General features: G+C 59.8%; 1 protein-coding gene across 3 annotated transcripts in view; it reads left to right on the top strand.

Moving 5' to 3' along the window:
* The window catches only part of ARHGEF17 (Rho guanine nucleotide exchange factor 17), a 58,604-nt gene extending 53,220 nt beyond the window's left edge, over positions 1–5,384 (top strand). For all 3 annotated transcript variants that reach the window (XM_008267755.4, XM_089330511.1, XM_089330516.1), the window contains exons 16-21: positions 207–293; positions 550–617; positions 1,169–1,317; positions 2,043–2,217; positions 2,334–2,603; positions 3,945–5,384. In XM_008267755.4, the coding sequence (XP_008265977.4) occupies positions 207–293; positions 550–617; positions 1,169–1,317; positions 2,043–2,217; positions 2,334–2,603; positions 3,945–4,141 (946 nt within the window). In that variant the 3' untranslated portion in view covers positions 4,142–5,384. The remainder of the gene's footprint in view (positions 1–206; positions 294–549; positions 618–1,168; positions 1,318–2,042; positions 2,218–2,333; positions 2,604–3,944) is intronic.
* The last annotated feature ends 5,238 nt before the right edge of the window (positions 5,385–10,622 follow it).

The following is a 10,622-nucleotide window of genomic DNA, read 5'->3' on the forward strand; positions in this document are numbered from 1 at the left end:
CTGAGGAGGAGGGCTTATGGTCTGACTCCCGGGTCCTCCAGTCAGGGGTGCCAGTGGGCCTGGAAGCCTCAGGGAGGCCGCGAGATCTCAGTGCTTTGAGCAGGCGCCTGGCCTGGAGGAGATATTGGGAGATGCAGGGAGTGGAGGGGTGACTCCGGGGCTGTGTGCCCAGAGCATTTGTCACAGGTGTGCACCCCGGTCCACAGCGTCCATGTGTACCAGTCCTCCGACAGCATCCGTGACCGCAGGAACAGCATGAAGCTGCAGCACGCGGCCTCCGTCACCTGCATCCTGTAAGGCTCCCACAGCTGCACGCACAGGCCTGCTCCGTTCACCTGGGTCCCTGCTCCGCAGCGCCTCCTCTCTGTCGGGCGGTGCCTCTTACCTGCTGTGTGAGCTTGGGCCGCAGGCTCCCCACACCACCTGGAGAACGGGTTGGGAGGAGGTGGTCTCCCAGGATCCATAGCCCTTCTAACAGTGATTGCCCTGACCCCGGTGACCCCTTTGTCCTCCCGAAATGCCCGACTCCTCCCTCTTTCCGTTGTCCAGGTATCTGAATAACCAGGTGTTTGTGTCCCTAGCCAACGGGGAACTCGTAGTCTATCAAAGGGAAGCAGGTGAGTGCCCGCCGCGCCGCCGCCTCCCCGCGCCAGCCCAGTCCTTTCGCTGGCCTTGCCATTCTCTGCTGGGCCAAGTGGGGGACTCGGGCTTTGAGTCTCGAGAGGTGGCCTTGGGCGATGTTCTGCCAGTCCTTGGGCCTCAGTGTCCTCCATTACAGATGGGGAGGTTAACCTCTGATTTCTGTTTCCTTCTTTGTTTGCTTAAAAAAAAGATTTTACTTATTTATTTGAAAAAGTTAGAGAGGGAACGAGATTTTCTATCCGCTGGTTCACTCCTTAAATGGCTGCAACAGCCAGGGCTGGGTTAGGCTGAAGCCAGGAGCCAGGAGCTTCATCGGGTTTCCTGCACGGGTGCAGGGACCCAAGTACTCAGGCCATCTTCCACTGTTTTCCCAGGCACATTAGCAGGGAGCTGGATTGTAAGTGGAGCAATAAGAACATGACCCAACCGCTACACCATAGTGCTGGCCCCAGCCTCTCATCTCAAGAGAGGGTGGGGCTTAACAACAGTCCTGGACCAAGTCTCCTGTTTGCTTTATCCCATTTAGGCCGTTTCTGGGACCCTCAGAACTTCAAATCTGTGACCCTGGGCCCTCAGGGGAGCCCTATCACCAAGATGGTGTCTGTGGGCGGGCGGCTGTGGTGTGGCTGCCAGAACCGAGTCCTGGTCCTGAGCCCCGACACACTGCAGATGGAGGTAGCCTGGGATCGGGGCCATGGAACTGGGGACCTGGGACTGGCTGGGCCCACATAAGAGGGAAAGGAGACTGTGGTGGGTGGGTGGGTGACTCCGGGGGGGCCCTGAGCTCTGACCCTTGTTTCTGCTTGAGCATGGGGATTCTGGCCCCCTAATGGTCTCCTGCCCTACTCAGCTCAGCTCAGGTGTGGGTCTTTGGGGGCTGATGTCCACATCCCTTAGCTTTGGACTCTGGCCTTAGTCCTGGCCTCATTTCCTTGCACGTCAAGGGTTGCCAGCCTGGCTGGGGTCCAGGGCCGGCAGAGTCCCCTGCTTTCCCTTTCATGTATTCCATCACTGGCCGGGCTGGAGGCCAGAGGCCTGGGTTCAGTCCCAGCTCTGCGACCTTGGGCAGATTGCTTTTCCCTTCCGGGCGTCGGCTTCCCCATCTGCCGGGGAGAGACCGACAACTGGTCTTAAAACCCTTCAAGCTCTGAAGTTCTCTGGTCCTGCAGTCCCTGAGCTTCGTGGGGAAGGGTTTCCCTAGTCTGTTGGAAGGATTATGTGGGAGGTGCCAGAGAAACCAAAGGACCACGGCTGAGTTTGCCGTCAGGCGGGAGGGCGTCTGGAGAGGTTTGCTGTGACTTGGACGGGGTCGGGGGGGGGGGGGGCAGTGTGCCTGGGAGGCACGGCGGGGGGCAGGCCTGCCTGTGGACCACCTGCTCTCTCCCCTCTCTCCTTCCCAGCACACGTTTCATATAGGGCAGGATCCAAGCCGCAGCGTGGCCTGCATGGTGGACTCCAGCCTGGGGGTCTGGGTGACGTTGAAAGGTAGTGCCCACGTGTGTCTCTACCACTCAGACACCTTTGAGCAGCTGGCAGAGGTGGACGTCACCCCTCCGGTGCACAAGATGCTGGCAGGTACTGACCTCACACTGCCACCGCCCCTGCCCCGGAGCCTCTGGGGCCCTGGGCATTGAGGAAGCTGGGCCGGGCTGAGGACTCGGCCCCAGCTGCGCTCTGTTCCCCACCCCCAGGCTCTGATGCCATCATCCGGCAGCACAAGGCCGCCTGCCTGCGGATCACGGCACTGCTGGTGTGTGAAGAGCTGCTGTGGGTGGGCACGAGTGCCGGCGTCGTGCTCACCATGCCCACCTCGCCCAGTCCCGTCAGCTGCCCGCGGGTGCCTCTCAGCCCTGCCGGCCTGGGCCAGGGACACACTGGCCATGTGCGCTTCTTGGCCGCAGTCCAGCTGCCGGATGGGTTCAACCTGCTCTGCCCGACGCCGCCGCCTCCCCCAGACACAGGTGGGCTGGCACATCCCACCACGCCCCAGGGTCCTGGACTTCTGCTTGAGGTCTCCCCACTGCCCTGTAGGGAGAGGTTTTTAAGGGGGAGGGGAAATGTAGTACAGAGCCGGGAGCAGCATGTAATACAGAAAATAGTCTAGGGAAACCCCAAGTGACATCTCTGGGACAGCGTATGTGCAGAGAAGTGTCGTGGGAGACAGAGAACTGTAAGCTAACGAGTAAAGTTGGCACCGCATGAAACGGAGCAGGGCCTGTGTCGGACAGGAAGTGAGGTCACAGAACAGGAAGTAGAGATCACACCAGAAAGCACAAGCACACACAGAATGTGTGCGCACAGGGACAGGAAGTGGACCTGGGAATTAGAGTGAACGGCAGGAAGCGGTCTTCGTGGAGGAGGCGGTGAAGCCTCGGTCCGAAGCTGTCTGGTCCCGGCAGGCCATCAGCTGCCTGCCTGGGAGGGGATGCTGGCGGTGGGATTACATGGAGCCCTGGGCCACTTAGCAGCAAGACCGTGCTCGGGGAGATGCCTCGTGTGGCAGGTCCGCCGCTGTGTGAACGTGAGAGGTGGGTACGTGGCATGGGCTTCTGTGCTCCAAGGCTCTATGGAATAGATGCACATGGCCTAGCCCACCGCGCCCAGGGCCACGCTGAACAAAACGGGGTGCGATCAAATCAGGCACAGGAGAAAACTGTGCGGCCGAGAGATGCAAAATGGGATCGTGCGAGGCTGCTGCGTGCAGGACGCAGCACCCTGTTCCACAGTCAGCTTTCGCTTTCATAAGCAGAAAGAGGACACGCAACTCTTGATATAGAGCGTAGTAAGTGCGTGAACCGATGGCATGGCGTGTACTGCCGTTATCAGTATTAAGTGCTCTGCTTCCACGAATGACTGGCAGCGAGCGGGCTGGTTCCCCTAGACACATTAGACACATGTGCGTAATGCATTGCTGTCGTGTCCCCAGGTGGTAGAGATTTTTCATCACGCCCCCTATCCTGGGGACCACCGTCACGCATGCTGCCGTCATTCACACAGTCTGTGATTGTGGCGATAGCGATGAGGACGCTGTGTGTGCAGTAGTGGAGAGAGACAGAACATGTGTGGCCCTGGGAAGCGGTCACTCCTGCCCAGACGGCACCCACAGGAGACGAGCGGTCTGACTGCTAGGAGTTGGGTATTTCTTTCCATGTACGGAGTTGTTAGCGTACAGGAAGTAGAATTCCTCGCAGCAAGTGTGCACATCTGTCTTCCTGTCTCCCAGGCTGTGGGTGCTCAGGTTGTGAGGGGACGGTGAAGTCCCCTTTCCCAGGCCTAATGGAGCCCCTCTGCTCTGTTCCCAGGCCCAGAGAAGCTGCCAACACTGGAGCACCGGGACTCCCCTCGGCACCGAGGCCCTGCTTCCGCCAGGCCTAAAATGCTGGTTATCAGTGGCGGCGATGGCTACGAGGACTTCCGGCTCAGTGGTGGCGGCAGCAGCAGCAGTGAGACCGTGGGCCGAGACGACAGCACAAACCACCTCCTCCTATGGAGGGTGTGACCCTGGCCGCCGTGGCTCAGGACTCGACTGTCCACCTGCCCTCAGCCTGCTTGCCTCTTCCTAGCCCACGTGTAGACCTCGTCCTGGCCTGGAACGTCTCACCAGGGCCATTTGTGGGCACCGTCTCGTCTGAGTGGAAGCATTCCTGATGGAATACCTATGGGCCAGCCGGCTGCTCCGCTGCTGCCCGTCACGGCGAGGGTGGGGGCTGTGCGGGCTACCCGGGGCCTCTGTCCCCGGAGCTTCTACCAAAGACACGGCCGGGCCTGGACCCTCGGGGCTGGGGAAGGCCATGTGCAATATTTGGAGGGTCTGCTGGGGCAGTGGGAAGGCTGAGGGATGGACTCCTTTCCCGTGTACAGTATTTATGTTTCTTTTCAGATGTGTACCTTCCCGAGCACTTATTTATGCGATGACCTGGGGCGGGGGGGATTTGGGAAAATGACAGGAGGGGGAGAAAAACCTATTCCTGCCCTGGGGCCACCCTGGGAACCCCAACCAAGCCTTCCTGGAGGGACCAGTGTCTCCCACCCCGTCACGCACACGCACACGCACACGCACACCCACGCTGCACATCCAGGGCACAGAAACGCCACCCCCGTGACAGCAGCCTCCCAAGGCCCTGTCCTGCTTGGGCGTGCCCGGTCACCCAGAGCAAGCTGATGACCCAGGGCACGCTGACTGCCAGCGGGGGCTCTCCCAGGCTTTGGCGTTTCCTCGGTCGCAGGCGGGGCCTCCAGTGGTTTACTGATTTGGCCTTGGACAGGACTCTGTCCTGGTCTCACCATAACCAGCCCCTGCCTTCCCGTGTCTCATGCACTGGCACACTCGGTCACCTTGGAGGGTGGCCCGCCTGAGAAGCCCCCTCCCTCTGACCTCCGACTCCCTCGCCACACGCCCTCCTGCCAGGGGCAGCCCCTCCAGGAAGGACCCCCACCCCACCCCCCACAAAGCTGAGGGCCTGGCCTGGCTGTGGCCTTGTCCACTGGGAAGCCTCCCGGTGAAGGGTGGTCGGCCCTGCAGGGAGCCGGTCCGACCCGCAGCCCTCCCCCACCCCGCGCCGCTTCTGCAGCTCAACTGCAAAGGTCTGGTTTCAGATGGGACTTGTTGCATTTGGTTTGTTTCTGTTCGGGGTGGGTGCGTCCTTGCGGTCTTAGATTATATTTCTCTTGCTACCAAACAGTCTTGTATGAACTCTCCTTGGATGATGAAGTTTAAAGAGTCAATAAATAGAAACACCAAATGACTGTAGCCCAATGGCGGTCGTGGTGGCCTCCTGCCAGCTGCATCAGGGCCCTGCCTCCCGACACTGACTCACTTGGGCATAAAAGAGGCCCTGCAGAGGCAGGAGGGGGCGGGGACGGCGCGGCCGCCACGGGCCTGCGGTGTTACCCCGGGCAGGTCTGTGCTGTGGTTTCCCCCTCTGGAAAACAAAGGGGCTGTTTTAGTCCAGTGCTTCACAGCCTTGCCGGAGTCCCTTGTGGACAACATACGCAAATGCAGACCTTGCACACGTTGCATGAGTGTAATGGATGCGTTGGTCAGTCGGGAGCTGCTGAGGCGGGCAGTTGGGGAGGGTGGCAGGCAAGGAAGGCGCCTGTCCAAGGCCCTTCCAGGAAACTTCTCCAGCGAGGCTCACGGCCAGGAAGCCTGACAAAGGCTAAAGGTGGGGCCAGGCTTTGGAGCACAGGTAGACACAGCTGGTCCAAGGAGGGGTGTCGTTAGGTGAGCTGTGAGAATGCAGATGTGCCGCAATGTGGGGCCATCACCCCTGCCAAACTGCCAGGAGAGTGGTCACGCCCAGCACAGGCACTTCTGACCTGAGAAATGGGTTCCTGAGGGAGCATGGGCTCATGCTGTGCGCATGTCTCCAGAGTCAGCTGGGTGCTTTCTTCTAAAAAGATTTATTTATTTGAAGGCAGACTTAGAGATCTTCCCTCTGCTGGTTCACTCCCCAAATCGCTACAATGACAGGAGCTGGGCCAGGCCAAAGCCAGGAGTTTCATCCGGGTCTCCTACCTAGGTCCAGGGACCCAAGCACTTGGGCCATCTTCCACTGCTTTCCCAGGTGCAATAGCAGGGAGTGGGATTGGAAGCAAAGCAGCTGGGACTCGAAGCGGCGCCCACATGGGAAGCCAGCACTGCAGGCTGTGGCTTTAACCAGTGCCACAGTGGCGATCCGTTGGCTGGGTCCTAGATACCACAGGACATGAATGGAACATGTCCTCACGGCAGCATTTTACTGGACAGGAGGGGGCTATACCAAATACAGGTACAGCCCAGGGTAGGCTGTGTGGAACTGATAAGGAAACAGCATCAGGCATCGAAGGTGGACACACCTTTGGTTTGAAAGCTTGACTGCCACTAACCAGTTAACGTGGCTTTGGGCTGGTGGAATTCTCTCGGAGCCTCTACTTGCTCCTCTGTGGAATGGGAACGATGACTCCTCCCCACACAGGACTGGCCGTTGCTTGGTGTGCACAGGTCACAGGAATGCAAGAAAAGTCCACTCCACTTTAAAACAAAAGGGGTGCTTTTTTGCGGGGAAGCAAAGTGGCAGCAAGTAGCTGCCAGAGAACGCAGTGGGCAGACAAGCTCCGTCTCGGAACCTTCAGCCTCCCCTCTGGTCGCTGGTTCCTCCCTTGCTGCCACCACTGCTTCCCCTGCGCTCAGCTCTGCTGCCTCAGGGCCTCCACCCCTCAGCACAGAGGTCTTGGGGCAGACTTCAGCTCTAGCACTGCACACCCCAAGGCCAGTCTCACCAGGTTCCCAGCTGAGCACCGCGGTTGGCATGAGATTGGCCCAGCCCGCAGTGCCAGAGAAGGCCACCTCCCAGGGCACTGGGCAGGCCCTAAACAGCTGTCTTTGGCCGGCTGTGGGCAGGGAGGTCTGGGAAGAACCAGTCAGGCCCAAGCCCGGGGAGACCCCTGCATGGATTAGCTCTGCTAAGACAGTGGATCTCAGCCTTGGCTGTGTATGACTCGCCTGTGGGACCCAGACCCATCCCATTCCTGTTAGGGTGCAATCCAGGTATCAGTGTTTTGCAAGGACTCTTTGTAAGTGTAAGATACAAAGAAGTACCCACATTGTGGGGGGGCACTTGGTGACCATTCCTCACTGCAGGAGCTCCCTTTTCCCCAGGCACCCTCCAGTCACCACCTCCCTGGCTCCTAGCTGAGAGCCAAGGTGGGGAAACATTGCTTCAAGGGGCGTGGCTATGGCTGGCCACCTGGGTAGGAGAAAAGGGGGCTTGGGTCTGATGTTAGAGGGAGTGGCCTGAACCAAGGGTGGGTGCAGGAGCCTGATGTGAGGGGCCCCTGGGATAGGCCTGAGTAGAACTGGGCAAAGAAGAAAAGGCAGGGGAGCTGGAATGGGAGCTCTGTGAGGGTGCCGCTTGGTTTTGTCCTGTGTGCCATCCGCCCTGTGGCAGTGCCTGACCCACCCATGTAGGTGCGGTGCATAATTGTTGAATTAATTATGCATAATTGAATTAATTATGCATAATTGTTGAATTAACTCTGGAGCTTTCTAGTGAGAACTGACTCTAGGTCTTGAACGTTGCCCACCAGCAACCCCAGCTTCCACTCGCCGAGTGCTCGCTGTGAGCCGGGAGCGTGGGTCATCTCTATCCCTCATGGGGCTGGCACGTTGGAGGCCACGCCTCTACTGAGCAGCAGGGCCTGGATCCGCAGCTAACCCGTGCCTGAGGAAAGGCAGCCACGCGCGTGCTGGAGGATGGGGGTGCAGCCAGAGCCACAGAGCCACTCACGAAGTCTGTGGCTCACGTTCCTTAGTGCAGCCTTGGCCCTGGAGGAGGGAAGAGATCAGAGCTAAAAGCCATTTTCTCTTTGTCACGAGCTCCATGTAGTCGCATGGGGCAGGGACACAGCACAGGGTTCCGTTCAACCAAGCACCTAACGGAGAGGATGAGGCACAGAGAGGGCCCGGGACTTAGCTGAGGTCACACAGTAAAGCAGCACTGGGGCTAGGTAGTAAAGGGGAGGAGAACCCGGGCAGGAAGGCTGCCTGTAGTCAGGAAGTGAACCTTAGGAGCCAGGGGAAGTAGAAGGGAGGATCAGTGGCCTCCAGGGGCCCTGCTGCACACCCCCAGGCAGCCTTGGTGCTTGTTCGCGGGTTCAGAGGCCGAGGCAGAAGGAGCACTAAGTCTGGCTCAGGTCCCGGCCTAGACCTGGCTAGGGGCTGGGAGGGAAGCGAGGGCGATGCAGGGACCCAAACTCCAGCTGCAGCCCTGGCCCCTTCTCACTGTGCGACCCTGGGCAAGTGCCTGCCCCTCTCCGGCCCCAGGTGACCTCTGAGAGCCCTTCACATCTCTGGCACGCCTGCCAAATGTCTGTCCTGGCAGACAAGCCACGGCCAGGTTGCAGGAAGCGGCAAGGGGAAGTGCTATTTTGGGCCCAATAATGGCCAGTGAGGGCCGTGGCTGGCAGAGGCAGGTGAACAGGCAGTGCAGGCAACTGCAGGGCTGGCCTGAGGAGGGAGGCAACACGTGAGGGGCAGAGTCCCTGATGCTGGGCTTGGGAAGGGGCCCAGGGCAAATGCTGCATGGAGGGAAGGTGGGGGAGAGGGAATAGACGGGGCTGCCACACTCAGGGGCCTGGAGAAATTGGGTGTGCCCGTCATCATCCGGGGTGGGTGAGCTTGCACTCAAAACAGAGATGACTTACCCAGAGCCACACAGCATGGCAATGGCAAAACAGACCTGACCCTTGTCTGTGTCCCAAAGCATGAATTCCTCTATTTTGCCCCAGATTTCTCTTTTCAAGGCTCCTTAACCTCAAATGGCCACGCCCCTCTGGCCTTTGACCTGCTCATGTTCTGGGCCCAGAGGGTAGCTGGACAGCAAGTCTGACCTGCTCGGTCGCCAGATGCCCCAGCAGCCTCTCTGCCTGCAGTCGTGGCTCCTTTCCCACACTCACCATGGATTTGAGAGACCTCCAAGCCCACCTTGCTGAGCACCAAGCAGGTGGGCCGGCAGGGCCCAAGCTTCAGATTGCTACATCAGAGGCTGCTGGACTTCCCAGGAGGGAGCCAGGGTCAGGACTTGCAACCCCACCCCCAGGGGGACTCCAGGTTCTGGGCTGCATGTGGGCTGAGCCTGGTCCTCAGGCCACTGCCCTCTCTGTGCCCTGTGACAGCCACCACTCAGCCCCCACGCCACCTCACCCCGTGACCCCGTGACCTCACTCTGGCCTCCAAGAGCTGATACCAGATGGCAGCCCACCTTCTGTAGGGGTGGGACTTGACCCCCAGCGGGTAGCCAGTGGGCCGGTACGGGGGTGGGGGGCGGCTGGTGGCACAAACCGCAGGGTGCTGTTCACATTGTATTCCCAGCGCTGTGAACCACGTCCCCTGGAGCTGTGTGCCAGGGCAAGCAGCAGCAGCTGGATGGCAGCCTTTCCCCACTCAGTCTCTCAGGTGGCTCCCCCAGGAAGGCAGGGCTGAGAGGAGGCTCGGCATGGAGGACCTAGAGCTGGAGGCGGAGGCCCACCTGGGGTCAGGCTAATCACAGGCCATGACTGAGGCGGAGGAAGGTAAATGAATCTGCAGGGCCTGTGCGCTGAAATTCAAGTTCCTCCACCCTGTCGCGTGCTACACTTACATGGTGGAATTCCACCTGCCAGCAGGGGGCACCACAACACATGGCCAACAAGCTCTGGGGCAGTCATCTGCCCAGAACCCCAGCAGACAACTGTGGGTCTGATCGGGGACCCAGGCTCCCCACCCCAAGCCGGAGCCCATGCCCTTGCCCCCGGTCACCCCTCGCTGCTGGTTGGCGCCTTGTGCTGTGCTGCCTATGATGCTGGGCTCATTCCCCAGCTGCACCATGCAAGGGTCCATGGGATGGTCCCTGAGCTCAGGGATTCTACTGCTGAGATTCCATGGGATGGCAGGATTTCAGAATGCCTGTGAGCCAGAGAGCCTGTGTTTCTCCAGGCTGCATAGAAAGCTAGTCTCAACCTCTCCTGTGGGCTCCATAACTCCTGCCCTGACCCTTCCCTGGGCAGCGGCCAGATGCTCCCTGCTTCTCAGGGAGGGTTCCCTCTCACAGTGGTCTGGGAGTCAGAGTCACAGGAGGAGGAGCTGGGCCCTCCGCCCAGCAGTAAATGGCACTGGGCTCCCTCGCAACCTGCATGGCAGGGGTTGGGGCAGGTGAGGCTGTGGCTCTGGGAGACCCGCCCCACGGGGCTGCAGACAGATGGGCCGGTGGCCTTGTCCTATGGAGAACGTGGGCCACCTTCAGGTAACAAGCTCTGCACCCAGTTTTCAGGAGGGGAAACAGTTGCGAGAGCTGGGTGGGGTGTGGTAGAGCCGGGCCTGGGCCCTCTATAGGTTGTCTGTCTGATTGATAACCAGTGCTACTTGACCAAAAAGCTTACCCCCATCTGGTTGTCTGAGTGGCGCCAGGAAGGGCAGCCCCGGAACTCCAGACCTTGCAGCTGTAATATGCACACTTCTCACT

The sequence above is a fragment of the Oryctolagus cuniculus genome, chromosome 1, assembly GCF_051225735.1.
Source record: "Oryctolagus cuniculus isolate XC-2025 breed Fujian yellow rabbit chromosome 1, ASM5122573v1, whole genome shotgun sequence".
In the NCBI taxonomy this organism is placed as follows: domain Eukaryota; kingdom Metazoa; phylum Chordata; class Mammalia; order Lagomorpha; family Leporidae; genus Oryctolagus; species Oryctolagus cuniculus.